The 18657-nt window shown below is 42.3% G+C and overlaps 1 protein-coding gene across 4 annotated transcripts in view; it reads left to right on the top strand.

Annotated features, from left to right (window-relative positions):
• dym (dymeclin) overlaps nucleotides 1-18657 on the top strand; it is a 548842-nt gene that overhangs the window by 441720 nt on the left and 88465 nt on the right. For all 4 annotated transcript variants that reach the window (XM_043718287.2, XM_087990764.1, XM_087990771.1 and 1 more), the window contains 2 exons: nucleotides 10187-10369; nucleotides 14900-15013. In XM_043718287.2, coding sequence (XP_043574222.1) covers nucleotides 10187-10369; nucleotides 14900-15013 — 297 coding nt within the window. The remainder of the gene's footprint in view (nucleotides 1-10186; nucleotides 10370-14899; nucleotides 15014-18657) is intronic.

Consider the following 18657-nt stretch of genomic DNA (forward strand, 5'->3'; position numbering starts at 1 on the left):
CCAGGAAATGGCTGATGAAATTCAATGTGAGTAAGTGCAAGGTCTTGCACTTTGGAAAAAAAAACTGGCATTGGCTGTTTTTAAATGGTGAGAAAATTCATAAAGCCAAAATACAAAGGGATCTGGGAGTGCTAGTCCAGGATTCTCTAAAGGTTGATTTGCAGGTTGAGTCTGTAATTAAGAAAGCAATGTAATGTTGTCAATTATCTCAAGAAGGTTGGAATATAAAAGCAACAACGTGCTTCTGAGACTTTATAAAGCTCGAGTTAGGCCCCATTTAGAATACTGTGTCCAATTTTGGGCCCCACACCTCAGGAAGGACATACTGGCACTGGAGCTTGTCCAGCGGAGATTCACATGGAAGATCCCTGGAATAGTAGGCCTAACATATCGGCTGAGGACCCTGGGATTGTATTCATTAGAGTTTAGAAGGTTGAGGGAAGATCTAATAGAAACTTACAAGATAATGCATGGCTTAGAAAGGGTTGACACTGGGAAGTTGTTTCTGTTAGGAAGGGAGACTAGGACCCTTGGGCATAGCCTTGAATTTAAATGGGGTCAATTTAGAATGGAAATGAGGAGACATTTCTTCAGCCAGAGTGATGGGCCTGTGGAATTCATTGCCACAGAGTGCAGTGGAGGCCAGGACATTGGGTGTCTTCAAGTCAGAGATTGATAAATTCTGGATCTCGCAAGGAATTAAGGGCTACGGGGAGAGTGCAGATAAGTGGAATTGAAACACCAATCTGCCATAATTAAATGGCCGAGTAGACTCGATGGGCTGAATGGCCTTGCTTCCACTCCTATGTCTTATGGTGAGGCACGTCATACCCTTCACAAAACTGTTGCCTATCCCTAATCAGCTTATTCCTCTTTATTTCACTACATTGTTATGGCTCATGTGGCTGTTCAGTTAAATAACGTTCAGTTTCCATTTCACCAACTGAGTTGCACCATCTAGTAAACAAAGCAGAAGGTGCTTAATATTTGTGCTTGAGTGCTGTGCATGAGCTCAATCTTCAATTTTGCTATAAAGCAAGCACTGATATATAATTTCCGCATGCATAGTTGTAAAAATAGAACCAGCATTAACAATAATTAAATGGCATTAAAATAGTTATAGTCATACAGCATTGAAACAGAACCTTTGGTCCAACTTGTCTACGCCAACCACATTTCCAAAACTAATCGAGTCACATTTCCCTGTGTTTTGCTTATATCCCTCTAATCCTTTCCTATTCATGTACCTGTCCAAATGTCTTATAAACATTGTAACTGTACCTGCATCAACACTTCCTCTGCCAGCTCATTCCACATATGAGCTGCCCTTTTTGTGAAAAGGTCCTCTCAGGTCCCTTTTAAATCTTTCTCCTCACCTTAAAAATATGCCCTCTAGTTTTGAACACCCCCCATCCCAGTGAAAAGATGTTTGCTATTCACCTTATCTATGCCCCTTTGGATTTTATAAACTTCTATAAAGTCACCCCTCAACCTCCTGCGCTCCAGTGAAAAAAGTCCCATCCTATCCAGCCTCTCCCTATAACTCAAACCCTCCACTCCCGAAAACAATCTTTTCTGAACGGACTCCAATTTAATAACATCTTTAGTGTTTTTTTGATCCACAGTGTCTCGTTTATTTTTGCTATTTTATCTTCCACTTTCTTTTCTGAAACTTGAACAATAGTTGCAAGTGGGAAATTTAGCAACTTCAGTATGTACCAAGAGAATTCTTTCACACATTAATGGAAAAAGGAAAACTACCAGAGGTCAGCATAAATATTGGTATACAGGTTGTCAACATTGGGAGTCTGAATCCTGTAGTCCAAACTTCAACAAGCCCTGATACCAACATGTACTCACTCCATAGTTTGCAGGATTTCTAAATGACAGTGCAGAAGCAGACCTTTACCTAGAATGTTTTTAGATGTGGTCTTGTAATATAACATATCATCTGAAGTGAGGTTTGCTATTGAAACAGATTCAGGGTAGAATTGACTTCTATTCCACTCATTCTACTGATTAAATTTTCCACAAGATAAATTGTTAAGAATTTATCTAAAATGACATTATAGTTTTCCCACCTTCTCAAGGGCAATTATGCATAGACAATAAATCCTGGCCTCATATCCCCGGAATGAATTTTTTATTTGAACCACTATTCTTGCTGACTAATATGTTTCACCTGTTTACTGAAAAAAATGACATTATCATTTTGTTGTTCTCAGTTCATTCTTGAACTTTGTATGGCAATGAAGTTCAGCTGAATCCAATTAAGTTCATTCAAGGCTTTCATTATCTTAAATAAAACCCCCTTCAGTCTTTTTTGAAAAGAGAAACTTGAAAAAAAATTCCAATTAATCCCAAGGTAGCCAACTTTTCAAAATTCTTGTTTTTTACCTCTAGAATCCTTCTGGAATCAGTCTTCCAATTCTGATTTCAACTATTTCCAATAAATTGATATAATTTTTGAAGCAGTACAAGCAGAACTGTTATGATCCCACTAAGACCAATTTAATTTTATAATTAACTCTTTTAGCTTGTACCTGACCTGTTTCACATACTAGAACATTTCATCACAGAAAACTAGACTATTGAACCCAACTAATATCCTTACTTGAATTGTGGACTGTATAGTGTCAAATATAAATCTATACTGGAAGAGGATAATGAAACATTTAATTTGTCATATTAAGAGGGAGGAAGCGTAATTTATTATTTATTATGGATGAATGTCTTGCTTAACAAGTTCATTGAAACTCTTTGAAACTTTTTGCTGATGATAATGCAAGAAAACATAGCATTGACATTTTTTCTGTAAAAAAGAAAATAGTTGAAGAGTAATTTGAACATGATGGGCAAGTTGATGTTGTTCTCAATTAAATTTGGATGCATACACATGGAGCAGAAGTAATCGGAAGCGAGAGCAGAAACTTGAATTTTTTTTCTCCCTTCCTACTCTTGGGGTCACTTGTTGTATCTCTTACCTTTTAAGCCCATGCTGTTACCACATCCCTCTTGGTTTCATTGCGTTCCTGAAGCTTCAATTACCATGATTCCCTTTTACCATTGCCAGTGCTATATATTACTCTTTTATTCTACTCTTCCTCAAATCACCATATTTGCAGTTCTTTCATTGTAGATAAGTACACTGTAATATAATTATTTCAAAAATAAAGCGTTAGAGATTAGAAGCAAGTCTTGTAGAAGTGAGGAAGCAGAGTGTTAAAGCTGAAGGGAAATACTGCTTTGGGAAAGGCCGGTTCAGTATACACCATGCCCAATAACCTCACCTCAGCAACAAGATGTGCAGTAAGAAAGGAAGGGGAAACAAAATTAAAATAAAAGAGGACTTGTGACTGAGAAAGAAGTCATGGTTAGGCCATAGTTATTTTGATGTGACTATTGAAAATGTTTTAAAAGATTCATGAAATTTGGCAAGGTCAGAGAGAATTTTCATTTCAGTTTCTTTTTAGAAATTTCATTTCAGTTTCTTTTTAGAAATTTCACTTTCAGTGCATACAAAAAAAGCTGTCACTTAGAAGAAACTGTCAGGAACATACAGAGGTAGAATTTCAGGCACAGGAAGAGGTTATGCTATTGAACTAGAAGGGGCAGAAAAATTAGTGAGATATGTATAGTGTGTCACTTGCAGAATACCAACACAACTCTTAAAGAAATGGGGTTTGTGCAGGAACTACTTAGGTTGGATAGTCTCTTCCTGGTCTGTATGTTCCAAAAGCTGAAGCATGTTTTCTGAAACACACAGGCCCAATCATCTTCAGCTTCTTCATCAATGACCTTCCCTATCATAAGGTCAGAAGTGGGGATGTTCACTGATCAGCACAATATTCAGCAGTATTCACAATTGGTCAAATTCTGAAGCAATCCATGTTCAAATGCAAAAAGATCTGGACAATACACAGGCTTCAGCTGACAAAAGGCAAGTAACATTTGCACCACACAAATGCCAAGCTATGAGCACGCCAGGTCTGTCGGCCCAGCGTAGTGGTCTTTTGGCAGTGCGTATCAATCTCTTGGCCTGGCATGGTGGTCTTTCGGCAGTACATGACAATCTCTCAGCCTGGGATAATGATCTTTCAGTGGCCCATGGTGGTCTTTCAGCTCAGCATGGGCTTTCAATCTTGAGATTATTCCAGAGCGGTTTCCCAGCCACGGACTGGAGGCTAGGTGTCACTGTGGACTGGGTTGGAAGGACCATTGTTCTGAGCTTCTTATTTCTGTTTTCTAGTTTATGTCTGCCGTCTGCATTGCTGGACTTCTTAATTTCTTTCTTTTCTAATTTTTTTTCTAAGAACTTATACTGAAGAATCTGTACCTAGGTACCTTTACCTAAAATAGTGGCGTAGGTGGCGGCTTGTAAACTTTTCACTACTAAATGAGTACATGTGACAATAAAGCTAATTTAATTCAATGTGCATAACCAATAAGAGACAATCTAGCCACCACCCCAAAACATTCAATGATGCTGCCATCTCTGATCCTCCACTGTCTACATCCTGTGGGTTACCATTGACAAGAAACTCAACTGGACTCGCCACATAAACACAGTGGCTACAAAAGCAGGTCAGAGGCTAGGAATGCTGGGGTGAATAACCCACCTCCTGACTCCCGAAATCTGTCTATCATCTACAGGACACAAATCAGGTGTGTGGTGGAATACTCCCCACGTGCCTGGATGGGCACAGCTCCAACAACACTCCAGAAGCTTGACACCATCCAGGACAAAGCAGCCCACTTGATTGGCGCTGCATCCACTCCTCCATCACCAATGCTCAGTAGCAGCAGTGTGTATACTATCAACAAGATGCACTGCAGAAGTTTACCAAGGATCATCAGACAGCACCTTCCAACCCACATCTTGGAGGACAAGAGGAGAAGATACATCGGAACACCATCACTTTCAAGTTCACCTCCAAGCCACTCAACATCCTGTCTTGAAAATATATCGCCATGCCTTCACTGTCGCTGGGTTAAATTCCTGCAGTTCTCTCCCTATATGAATATTGGGTCAACCCATAGCAGGAGAACTGCAGCAGTTATAGAGGGAAGCTCACCACCACCTTTTCAAGAGTAACTAGGAATGAGCTGGCCAGTCAGCAATGCCCACATCCCACAAATTAGTTTAAAACGAAGTGGAACCCAGCCCTGCCAGGGTGCTTAGCCCCTGAGGTAGACACTAGATTAGGGCTGAGATATCATGAGGAGGTGGGAATTAGGGAATGGCGCATGTTTCACTGGTAAATCGTCCTCCTGTTAGCCATGACTCGGATATCACAGGTTGTGGGTCCCACACTCACTCCAGGACTTGAATACAAAAATATAGGCTGGCATTTAATTAAGTCAGTGCCAAGCAGTTGTGCACTGCTGGGGGAATTTTCAGAAGAGACATAAAAACCAAGACAGTTTTCCCTTTTATTTTGGGCATAAAGAATCCCACTGCGTTGTTGCAATTGCTGTTCAGAAAACTAGCAACTAAGCACCAGTAGTGCAACACTATAGGAATATCTGGTGGTCATGGAAAAATGTGTCACACAACACTGGCTTAGACTCCAACAGGTTGATTTCAAATCGCAAGCTTTCAGAGTGCTGCTGTTTTGTCAGGTGAAGTGACAAAGTTATATTAATGGATTTTGTTTTTGTTTCTTTTATGACTGGACACACATTCAAAATTCTGTGTGTGTGACAGTTGGGCACCAATAAATTGGCCAAAGAAGCACTTGGAGCTGTCTGTCACATGCAAATGAGATTCTCCTCCCTGGATGTGCAGCTGAGGTTTGTGTTGCAGGGGAGCAGTGACTTTTCAATTGCAGCCCGTTTAAATCTTTGTTGAAATGTGCAACACTTTTGAACCTCTTGTCATGTCTTTAATAAATAGTTTCATTTAACAGTTGTTTTACTTGTTAAAAATCTTGCAAATCAAATGAGTTAAGATTTGATTCAAAGTTTCGTACTTGCTTACTATCCAGTAACCCCTTAGACTCATATTGCACGTATGTGCCTTGTGGGAGGTCTGGGTCAAACTCAATTGTTTTGCTTTTCATGATTGAAATTTTTTGACTGAATAGTTCATCTTTTTCAGATCCTAATAAAACACATGCTTTTGGAACTTAGTGTTTTATTTTTCTGATGTGGAGATGCTGGCGTTGGACTGGGATGGGCAATGTCACAAGTCACATGACACCAGGTTATAGTCCAGGCAGTTTATTTGGAGCACTGCTCCTTTGTCAGGTGAAGTACAGGGAAGCACACTGGCACAGAATTTACATGCAGAGGGGTAATGGCAAGATAATGCCAGGTAAATAAGAATGCCAAAAGATAAATACAAATAGTGTGAGTATCAACATGCTGAATAACAAGTCTTCACAGGTGATCAGCAGTGTCAAATGGTGCGAGTAAAGTGTCACCAGCTGAATAGCAAGTGAAGGGATGACCTATTAATTACGGTGGAGAAATAATTACAAACGATCAAAAAAAAGATGGTCCAAGAGACAAACCAAATGGCTGAAATAACATGATAGGTATAAGAGTCGTGTGACAAGGGTCTAACCAAAGTAATAAGTAATCCAAAACTGTACAAATTAATTAAGTTTAAAAAATCACACACGAATAGGTTATAGTCCAACAGGTTTGTTTGAAAGCACTAGCTTTCGGACCACTGCTCCTTCATCACATAGATTTGGAAGAGGATCATAAGACAGATCCTCTTCTAAAGCTACCTGATGAAAGAGCAGCATTTCGAAATCTAGTGCTTCCAAATAAACCTGTTGGACTATAACTTGGTGTAATGTGATTTTTAACTTTGTCCACCCCAGTCCAACACCAGATCCTTCACATCAAACTAATTAAGGTAGAAAGGTAAATTATCAAGGTAATTGTGTCAAAGCAGAACAGTAAGGAAGGTTTTACACAGAACAGTATGGTGGGGTTAGTGTCCTCAAGGTAGGTAAAAACAATGACTGCAGATGCTGGAAACCAGATTCTGGATTAGTGGTGCTGGAAGAGCACAGCAGTTCAGGCAGCATCCGAGGAGCTGCGAATCGACGTTTCGGGCAAAAGCCCTTCATCAGAAATAAAGGCAGAGAGCCTGAAGCGTGGAGAAATAAGCTAGAGGAGGGTGGGGGTGGGGAGAAAGTAGCATAGAGTACAATAGGTGAGTGGGGGAGGGGATGAAGGTGATAGGTCAGGGAGGAGAGGGTGGAGTGGATAGGTGGAAAAGGAGATAGGCAGGTAGGACATGTCCGGACAAGTCATGGGGACAGTGCTGCGCTGGAAGTTTAGAACTAGGGTGAGGTGGGGGAAGGGGAAATGAGGAAACTGTTGAAATCCACATTGATGCCCTGGGGTTGAAGTGTTCCGAGGCGGAAGATGAGGCGTTCTTCCTCCAGGCGTCTGGTGGTGAGGGAGCAGCGGTGAAGGAGGCCCAGGATCTCCATGTCCTCAGCAGAGTGGGAGGGGGAGTTGAAATGTTGGGCCACGGGGCGGTGTGGTTGATTGGTGCGGGTGTCCAGAGATGTTCCCTAAAGCGCTCTGCTAGGAGGCGTCCAGTCTCCCCAGTGTAGAGGAGACCGCATCGGGAGCAACGGATACAATAAATGATATTAGTGGATGTGCAGATAAAACTTTGATGGATGTGGAAGGCTCCTTTAGGGCCTTGGATAGAGGTGAGGGAGGAGGTGTGGGCGCAGGTTTTACAGTTCCTGCGGTGGCAGGGGAAGGTGCCAGGATGGGAGGGTGGGTTGTAGGGGGGCGTGGACCTGACCAGGTAGTCACAGAGGGGACGGTCTTTGCGGAAGGCGGAAAGGGGTGGGGAGGGAAATATATCCCTGGTGGTGGGGTCTTTTTGGAGGTGGCGGAAATGTCATTGGATGATTTGGTTTATGTGAAGGTTGGTAGGGTGAAAGGTGAGCACCAGGGGCGTTCTGTCCTTGTTAAGGTTGGAGGGGTAGGGTCTGAGGGCGGAGGTGCGGGATGTGGACAAGATGTGTTGAAGGGCATCTTTAACCACGTGGGAAGGGAAATTGCAGTCTCTAAAGAAGGAGGCCATCTGGTGTGTTCTGTGGTGGAACTGGTCCTCCTGGGATCAGATGAGGCGGAGGAATTGGGAATACGGGATGGCATTTTTGCAGGAGGTAGAGTGGGAAAAGATGTAATCCAGATAGCTGTGGGAGTCGGTGGGTTTGTAAAAAATGTCAGTGTCAAGTTGGACGTCATTAATGGAGATGAAGAGGTCCAGGAAGGAGAGGGAGGTGTCAGAGATGGTCCAGGTAAATTTAAGGTCAGGGTGGAATGTGTTGGTGAAGTTGATGAATTGCTCAACCTCCTTGCGGGAGCACGAGGTGGCGCCAATGCAGTCATCAATGTAGCAGAGGAAGAGGTGGGGAGTGGTGCCAGTGTAATTACGGAAGATCAACTGTTCTACGTAGCCAACAAAGAGACAGGCATAGCTGGGGCCCATACGTGTGCCCACGGCTACCACTTTGGTCTGGAGGAAGTGGAAGGATTCGAAGGAGAAATTGTTAAGGGTGAGGACCAGTTTGGCCAAACGAATAAGAGTGTCGGTAGAAGGGTACTGTTGGGGACGTCTGGAGAGGAAAAAACGGAGGGCTTGGAGGCTCTGGTCATGGCGGATGGAGATGTTGAGGGATTGGATATCCATGGTGAAGATGAGGCGTTGGGGGCCGGAGAAACGGAAGTCTTGGAGGAGGTGGAGGGTGTGGGTGGTGTCTCGAACGTATGTGGGAAGTTCCTGGACTAGGGGGGAATAGGACAGTGTCGAGGTAGGTAGAGGTGAGTTCAGTGGGGCAGGAGCATGCTGAGACAATGGGTCGGCCAGGGTGGTCAGGCTTGTGGATCTTGGGAAGGAAGTAGAACCAGGCAGTCCGGGAACCCCGCACTATGAGGTTGGAAGCTGTGGGTGGAAGATCTCCTGAGGTGATGAGGGTTCTGTATGGTCTGGGAGATGATGGTTTGGTGATGGGGGGGTGGGGTCATGGTCGAGGGGGCAGTAGGAAGAGGTGTCCTCGAGTTGGCATTTGGCTTCAGCGGTGTAGAGGTCAGTGCGCCAGACTACCACTGCGCCCCCATTATCTGCTGGCTTGATGGTGAGGTTGGGATTGGAGCAGAGGGATTGGAAGGCTGCGCGTTGTGAGGGTGCGAGGTTGGAGTGGGGGAGGGGGGTAGACAGGTTGAGGCGGTTAATGTCCCGGCGGCAGTTGGAAATGAAGAGGTCGAGGGCAGATAATAGGCCAGCGCGGGGTGTCCAGGTGGATGCAATGTGTTGGAGGTGGGCGAAGGGGTCCTCGGAAGGTGGGCGGGAATCCTGATTGTGAAAGTAAGCTCGGAGGCGGAGGCGACAGAAGAATTGTTCGACGTCCCGGCGTGTATTAAATCAAAGGCAGCCTTCGGAATATAGAACAACACAGAATTGCCGAGCAGAAACTCAGCCAAATTCCTAACCAATGAGGATGACCTAAATTGTGATCTTGGGTTCATGCAGCACAGCATGTAACCCCACCATACTGTTCTGTGTCAAATCTTCCTTACAGTTCTGTGTTGACACTGTCACCTTGATAACTTCTTATTATCTGTTTACCTTAATTAGTTTGTACAGTTTTGAATTACCTGTTACTTTGGTTAGACCCTTGTCGTACGACTCGTATTCCTATCATGTTATTCCAGCCGTTTGATTTGTCTCTTGGACCATTTTATCTTTGATTATTGTAATTATCTCTCCACCTTAATTAATCTGATCATATTCAGCTGGTGACACTTTATTCATACACTTTAACACTTTTGATCACCTGCAAATGCTTGTTATTCAGCCTGTTGGCACTCCACTCATGCTATTTGTACCTATCTTTTGACACTCTTAATTACCTGAAATTATCTTGCTGTTATCTCTCCACATGTAAGTTCTGTGCCTGTGTGCTTCCCTCCATTTCACCTGATGAAGAAACAGTGTGCCAAAAGCATGTGATTTCAACTACATCTGTTGGACTATGATGTGGTATTGTGTGACTTCTGACTTTGTTTTTATTTCAACTTTCTTATACAAATTATTATCATTTCATAGATGCTGATAACTATGTATCACTAGTCAGACAGTGCACAAATGTCGTTTCTATTGTAGTGAGCTCGACTTATTTTTATACTTTTCCTCTCACAGGCTCAGGACCTCAATGTAATTGAAGAGGTGATCCGAATGATGCTGGAGATCATAAATTCTTGCCTTTCCACTTCGCTTCACCACAACCCCAATCTTGTGTATGCACTCCTATACAAACGAGATCTTTTTGAACAATTCCGCACACACCCCTCCTTCCAGGACGTGATGCAGAATCTTGACATGGTAATGGATGAAATTAATAAATATTCCGTTCATTCAAGTTTGCCTAAATTTAAAGCAAAAGAACTGTGGATGCTGGAAGTCAGAAGCAAAAACAGAAATTGTGGGAAAAGCTTAGCAGGTCTAGCAGCATCTGTGGAGAGAAATTAGAATTAACATTTTGGGTCCAGTGACCCTGGGTCCAGTTCTGAAGAAGGGTCACTGGACCCAAAATGTAAACTCTGATTTCTCTCTACACATTCTGCCAGACCTACTGAGCTTTTTCAGCAATTTCTGTTTTTGTTGCTTAAATTGCTATTGCACCACTTCAGCTTGATTGCAGATATCTGAGTTTTGACTCCTATTTTAACTTTTATATATTGACAAGTTGGCTTTTGTTGACTACAACAACAATATTAGAACATCTTGTAAAAGAAATGGGACCACAGATATTGAACAAGATTTTTCAAGGATAACCTTGTTGTAACAGTTTAAAATAATATTTACTTCTGTGTATTCTATGATCAGAAGTTTTTTAAATTTCATGTTGTATGAATAGAGCTTTTGGGCATACAGTATTGAAAATAATAGAATGAAGATCACATTTCATCCCAATTTTCCTCTACAAAAGGAGTTGTAGTATAAATGCAGTCCATTTTGGAATCCAATACCAGCCTGAAACAAAAGCAAGGACTATTGAGGTAAGGTAGGCTTGCTTGGCTATATTCTGTTAAGGTCTTGAACTCTAATTTCCACTCCACAATATTAGCATTGATGTGAAGCCCCAAAATAACATTTCACTGACATTAAACTTGTAATACAAATGAGTAATAGATAACATTGTATGTATAAACATAGCTGAAATATTCTTTCCAATTTTAAACTGCTCCTTGAAAAAAAGCCACCTCCTGAAAAATTGTAATTGTGAAATGCTGTTCAGGAGCAATTGGACATGTTGGACTAAACCAGTTTACACGGCCATATTTATTTAAATATGGTGGTGTGGGATCAGTGCTATTGCTAAAGCTATTGTGCACTTGTGCTATTGCTAAAGCTATTAAGACTTCTGAGAACCAGTCGTAATTGTCCGTCACCCTGCTACCATCAGAGTCGAGAATAGGGTGCTGGAAAAGCACAGCAAGTCAGGAAGCATCTGAGGAGTAGGAGAATCGACATTTCGGGCAAGAGTCTTTCATCAGGTGTCAATTCTCCTGCTCCTCGGATGCTGCCTGACCTGCTGTGCTTTTCCAGCACCCCACTCTCGACTTGATCTCCAGCATCTGCAATCCTCACTTTCTCCTAGTTGATTTCTACCCTGCCACCATCAGTCTAACCCATTGAATGTCCTGCAATTTCTCATCTGAGCCTCGAACAACATTAGCATGAACTGAATTTGTATCTTTACAAAAACCTTATGAGTTTTTAATACTTATTGTTAAAACTTAAAACAATAGGACCATTTTATTTTTTATAATTATTGTAATTATCTCTCCACCTTAATTAATCTGATCATATTCAGCTGGTGACACTTTATTCACACCATTTAACACTTTTGATCACCTGCAAATGCTTGTTATTCAGCCTGTTGGCACTCCACTCATGCTGTTTGTACCTATCTTTTGACACTCTTAATTACCTGAAATTATCTTGCTGTTATCTCTCCACATGTAAGTTCTGTGTGTACCTACACCGCCATGAGTTTTGTAAGTGTTTTATTGCAATATTTTACAAGTAAAAGCAATCTCATTTGTTTCCTGCCCATGATTGTTTTATATGAAGTTTAGACTAGCAACTTCCATAACACTTTTCAGATGCATACTAATGATAATTAGTTAAAAATCACACAACACCAGGTTATAGTCCAACAGGTTTAATTGGAAGCACACTAGCTTTCGGAGCGACGCTCCTTCATCAGATGATTGTGACAATCACCTGATGAAGGAGCGTCGCTTCGAAAGCTAGTGTGCTTCCAATTAAACCTGTTGGACTATAACCTGGTGTTGTGTGATTTTTAACTTTGTACACCCCAGTCCAACACCGGCATCTCCAAATAATGATAATTGGCTGTTGCTCACTTTATAAATGTTATAGAATATCCTTTACTCTTTATATTGTTACATTATTCTTAGGAAAAGAATGGTTAGTTTCTTACTCTTAAGAAGATATATTATCAAAGCTTTTCACCTTCTACTATAACGACAATTGCAAGAAAACCAAATTTCAAACAATCAGAACAATATACACTGTGGAAGAAAAGAACAATGATTTGATCTGGATAGCCATTGCCATGCAGTCTAATTTTGATGTGTTCTATTTTTGCATCAAGCTTACAAGGTGAGCTAAAGGCCCCCACTTTCAGACCTGAATAGTGCTGGGTCTACCTCAATTTATCCTGGTATGGCAAAATGTCTCTGATAAACTGAACAAATTAGGCAAGCAGGTTCATGCTGTTATTATGCAGAGTCACAAGTGATATGGTCCACTGTCAAGTTGCTGCTCCGCCTATAATGTTGTCCATAAGCCGAACATCTAAACAGCTGACTAGTATAATCGACTTTAGTTTCCTTCAGTTATTCATAATGGGGAGAGTACTAACCACACTCAATCGGCCTGCACTTGCAAAACTCAAAACAAAATGTGTACTATTAGATGTGATTCCATTATTGAGCAATACTTGGGAAAACAATCCTGAGTATGCTAATGGCTGCACTACCTACCAACTTAAGATCATCAGTCAAGTTTATACCATGAACATATGCTTGCAGTGAAATATATCCATATTCAGAGACTAATATTCTGTAAGCAAGTTTTATGCTGCTTTAAAATTACATGAGAGCTTTATCCAGGGCAACACCTCAGCCGATCAGTCAACTTGCCAACCAGTCAGGACCCTTTTCTCATGAATTGTGATTGGTTAAAATTTGGTAATCCTGCATTTGTCCCGATGAATGCACGTTGAAAGTTTTAGCAACATATCTCCTATTTTACAGTAATATTCATATTCTGTATTATCTGGGGAATGTATAAGTTATTTGCAATTGTGTTCCCATTGTATGTGTATTTTCTATTTTATTTATAGTACCAAAAACCCATTTCCATGTTGTAGTTTAAACATTAGTTCTGTTCGCTTTGGTAATTAATGAAGTTGAATTTGCCCTTTTTTATTGAGGCCAGATTGCACAGCATCAAAAGTAATGGTATTTATACAGTTCATAGGTTCATAAGATATAGAAGATGAACTAGGCCATTTGGCCCATCGAGTTTGCTCCGCCATTCAATCATGGCTGATATGCTCCTCACCCCCATTTTCTTGCCTTCTCCCCATAACACTTCAACCCATTACCAATTAAAAATTTGTTCAACCCCTCCTTAAATTTACTCACTGTCCCAGTATCCACTGCACTTGGGGTAGTGAATTCCACAGATTCACAGTTCCTTAGGGAGTAGTAGTTTTTTCTTAACTCTGTTATAAATTTGCTACCCTTTATCCTAAGACTATGTATGATTTCTCATCCAAGAATGTCCCACAAGAGGAAGCATCTGCTCCACGTCTATTTTATATCATACCTTTTATCATCTTGAATACCTCAATTTGATCTCCCCTCATTCTTCTAAATTCTAGAAAGTATAAACCTTAAGTTTTCAATCTCTCTTCATACGACAAGCCCCTCATCTCTGGGATAAATCTAGTGAACCTTTGAAGTGCCTTCAATGCCACTACATCTTTCCTCAAATAAGGGGTCCAAAATTGTGCACAATATTTCAGGTGCAGTCTCATCAATACCTTGTATAGTTGCAACAATACTTCCTTTCCTTTATATTCTATTCCTTTAGCTATAAAAGCTAACATTCCATTGTTATCTGCATTTGCATTCTTAACACAAAAGGACTTGAAAATTCTGACAGATTCGGTCTAATACCTTTATTTATTTAGAAATTAGGACTATTTATGTCTGAAAATAATAAACATTCATTTGTGCTTTTTGGAATGCAGTTTTGAATGTGATATACATGTCAAGTTAATGGGGGGGGGGTAGAACACTTTTTTTCCCAACTATGTTTTACCGATCTAGGGTATCACCAAGCATGCTGTTAGATCCCATTGGTTTTGACCAATAGCTCACCTGCAAGTTGATTCAAGAACAACTTCTTCCCCACTGTTGTTATACTTCTGAATGAACCTCTCAAATTTAAAAATTAATGTTGATCTCACTCTCTCTGCATCTTTTCCACAGCCGTAACATTGAATTCTTCACTCTGTTCTATTACCCTAATGCACTCTGTATGGTATGATCTGTCTTTACTGCATGCAAAACAAAACTTTTCACTGTACCTAGGTGCATGTGACAATAATAATTCAAATCAATATTGTACACAAATTGCTTCATGTTTGGGCATGCAGTTCATAAAAATCAGAAAGGAAAATACATAAACCTTTTGCAAAGTTGGCAAAAATACTTTTGTTCATCATATAAATATATTTAAGTGGAGAATGGACTGTCATTCTGTGTTTAGGAAACCAGATTTTGATTACGAATCATGTTTAAATTGTAGGTGATCAGCTTTTTCAGTTATCGGCTGGAACAGGCTGGTGCAGACCTGTCAGTGGAACGAGTTCTGGAGGTCATCAAACAGGGAGCCGTAGCACTGCCCAAAGATAAACTGAAGGTGAGCAAGCCTGCCTTTTACCACTTTAGTTTCTTATGATCGAAGTCTTCAGGTTTTGTACTCAATTACTGAACTCATAGAGTTTTTCCCAAGGAATAAGAGTGCTTCAATGCTTCAGTGTTAGGGAAAGGAAAATTTTCTACTGAGTTTTGATCACTATGCAAACACCCATGTTAAGAAGTAATCTATTAGTCTACATGGCGTGAGGATACAGTGGCAATCTATGTTAATGCTTCCTAATGTGCAGCAGCCTGCCAATGCTGAATGTCTAGTCTTGTATAGGAAAAAAATTGCTATTTAGGTAAGGAATACAAGCAGAATACTGCAAGTGTTGAAGGTCTAAAATTAAAACAGAATAGTTTGGAAATGCAGGTCTGGCAGCATCTGTGGGAAGAGAGAAAAACGTAATAACTTTTGTTCAGAATGAAAGGAGGATAAAAATGTGAACTCGCAGAAATATTTCTTGCAGTTTCTGTTTTTAATTAAGTAAAGAAACCTGAAAGAGTCGAATGGGCATGGGGATAGGAGAGAAGAGGAATAAGACAAAACTGTATATAAATGGAGTTAGATAGAAATTTCTGTGATAGTTTTACTGCGTAAGTCATCTTTTTTGTAAGGATTTCCACTGTAGGCCAAACATTGGTTTCAGGTATTGATTTCTTGTAGTTTTCTCTGTGGAACATAATGTTATAGTTCAAATAAAAACATGGCTGGAAGTACAGAAGTTTCTGTGGCCAGCAGAGAAAAAGCAGAATGGTGTGTTGTTTCCCTGGTGCCAGGATCAAGGATGTCTCAGAGGATGCAGAATGTTCTCACGGGGGAGAGGGGCCAGCAGGAGGTCATTGTCCACATTGGAACCAACGACATTGGAAGGGAAAAGGTTGAGACTCTGAAGGGAGAATACAGGGAGTTAGGTAGAATTTTAAAAAGGAGGTCCTCAAGGGTAATAATATCTGGATTACTCCCAGTGCTACGAAATAGTGAGGGCAGGAATAGGAGGATAGAGCAGATGATTGCATGGCTGAGGAGCTGGTGTATGGGAGAAGGATTCACATTTTTGGATCATTGGAATCTCTTTTGGGGTAGAAGTAACATGTACAAGAAGGACGAATTGCACCTAAATTGGAAGGGGACTAATATACTGGCAGGGAGATTTACTCGAGCTGCTCGGGAGAATTTAAACTAGTAAGGTGGGGGGGTGGGACCCAGGGAGATAGTGAGGAAAGAGATCAATCTGAGACGGGTACAGCTGACAACAGAAGTGAATCAAACAGTCAGGGTAGGCAGGGACAAGGTAGGACTAATAAATTAAACTGCATTTATTTAAATGCAAGGGGCCTAACAGGGAAGGCAGATGAACTCAGGGCATGGTTAGGAACATGGGACTGGGATATCATAGCAATTACGGAAACATGGCTCAGGGATGGGCAGGACTGTGTTAAGACGGACCCGCGGGGTCCCGTCTTTGCGTGTTCTTTCGGAAGGAGAGACTCACACTGGCAACTATGGTTAGACGCAGACAGCCGTTTATTCACAGAATCTTAACTGGTACAACGAATCTACAAGCATGCATTCGTTGGAGAAGGCGTTCTCCCTTCTCGTTCAAACTTGACACAATTATACTTCGCGCTGCCTGGAGTCCCCGGTCAGTTCGCCTTCCCCATTGGTCCATTCATCTGCGCGCGCTGGGGATCCATCCTCCTATTGGCCGCATCGAAGTGCCTGTCCAGCTCCTGCTATGCTTGACAATGGCTCAGCCATCCCCGGGAGCGGTTCCGATCCCGTATTCAATAGTTCATTGTTTCAAGGAATTACTATGCGTCTGACAGGCTAGCCATTTTCAATAGTTTCAGTTGAACTAAATTGACAATTACACTTATCAACTTTAGACTTAAATAGAGCCATTCACACTTAACAGTTACAGGTTCCGATAGAGCAATTCACACTTGTCTAACAGTTACAGATTCCGATCGGTTTCTTTATTAATCCCGAGTTTCGATGGGGCAATTGATACTGGCTGGTATTTACAGGCTCCAAGATTTAATTAACATTATGCATATCCCTTAGAAGCTCCAGCCAGGTAGTCATGCAGTTGCCAGCAGCAGCTCGCTTGGCTGTTGTTAACCATTTCAGGGCTGGAACTAGAAGTGTCTGTTGCAGAACTAGTGTCACCCTCCCTAGCCCTACATTAAACACCCCAGTGAAATCTCCCCAACATTCCCTCCCTTGGCCTCTACTGAGGCCACACCAACCCATGTAAACATTAACGAACGTAAGAGGTCCGGAAGGGGGCAAAGTAAACTACATCGGGTGCCATGTCTGCTGTCCAAAAAAAAGTCCCAAGTGTAAATGCCCAGTCGCTACGGTGGTGTGTGTTTTGTCTTGTGTTTTTTTTTAAACAAACGAGAAAATGTAAGGGCATACTGCCCGCAGTCAGGTACACGCCAGCGATCGGAAAACCATTGGAACAGTGTACTGTGCCCCGGCCTTCCCGCCGGCCAGAATGGTTCACAGGCCTGCAGGCCCGTCCAGGCGTCTGATGTATGTACTGCAGGCCATGTGGTCGGAGGCAATCTCCTCCGAGTGCACAGCGCAATTGCACCTGTGCCAGGCTGACCCGTGCCCGAGGAGACTCTTCTGCCACTGGATAACCTCCAGTCAGTAACAGACAGCAACCTCCATCTAGTTGCCGCTGAGGACAGAGCCGGGCAGTGGCAATCCGATCAAAACCCACATAGAACCTCCGATTGCAGTGTAGTAGTCACTGGTGTGATCAGCAGTTGAATCCCGGGGCATACAGTACTTCTCGGCCCCTGACTGCAGCGTACAGTATAAGTCAAAGTGCTGCCAATGTAGGTGGGCAAAACTAACATGGAAGGGGTTTATTTTTTTGAACAGCAGATGCTACACTGAGAGAGAAGGGATAGTATTGGGTAGTAGGGAAAAAAGAAGCATAAGCACACACCTATTGGAACCCCGTACCCTACGGAAATAGACGAACCTGAAATAGACCTGTCACCGTGAGCAGTGTGAATTGCCGTACATTAATGATAGTCCCCCGTCTACCGGGAATGGACATGCACGCAAACTGCAGCATCTGTATCACTAGGCAGAAACCCAGCCAGTTCAGGAGTCTGTTACTTTCCCTCATTTTCCAGCTCCTTGTCGGGCGCGACCTCCGCAACCGGAGTCAGAGTAGTGTTAGGCTTTCCTGACCTGGAGCAATGAGAGAAATGGTGCCAGTTATTGTCCCCCTCCCGGTTCACCCTCAAGGCATTGGCAGCGACCCCCGTCACTGGGTAGGGGCCATGCCACCGCCCCTAGTCCCAGGTCGTACGGCCCATCTGCCAGAGGTAGACCTTGTCCCCCTCTCGAAGGGGTCGGGACGTGTCGGGGGTGTCCGGCTGTGCAGCCGTAACCTGGTTGGATATTAGCCGGACCATTTCCCCCAGTACTTGCATGTACTGTGTCATGTCCTGATTCATTGTATCCCAATCTGTTTCCCACAGGGGTGATGTTCGGGGGCCAGGCATGGAGCGACCTGTCAGGATTTCATGGGGTGTCAGGAAGGTATCGCCACTCCTTTCCTGCCTCATTGACAGCAAGGCTAGGGGGAGTGCCTGCACCCACGTCAATGCAGTCCC

The sequence above is a fragment of the Chiloscyllium plagiosum genome, unplaced genomic scaffold (genome assembly GCF_037043375.1).
Source record: "Chiloscyllium plagiosum isolate Xiang-an unplaced genomic scaffold, Cpla_swu_hap1 HiC_scaffold_1, whole genome shotgun sequence".
NCBI lineage: Eukaryota > Metazoa > Chordata > Chondrichthyes > Orectolobiformes > Hemiscylliidae > Chiloscyllium > Chiloscyllium plagiosum.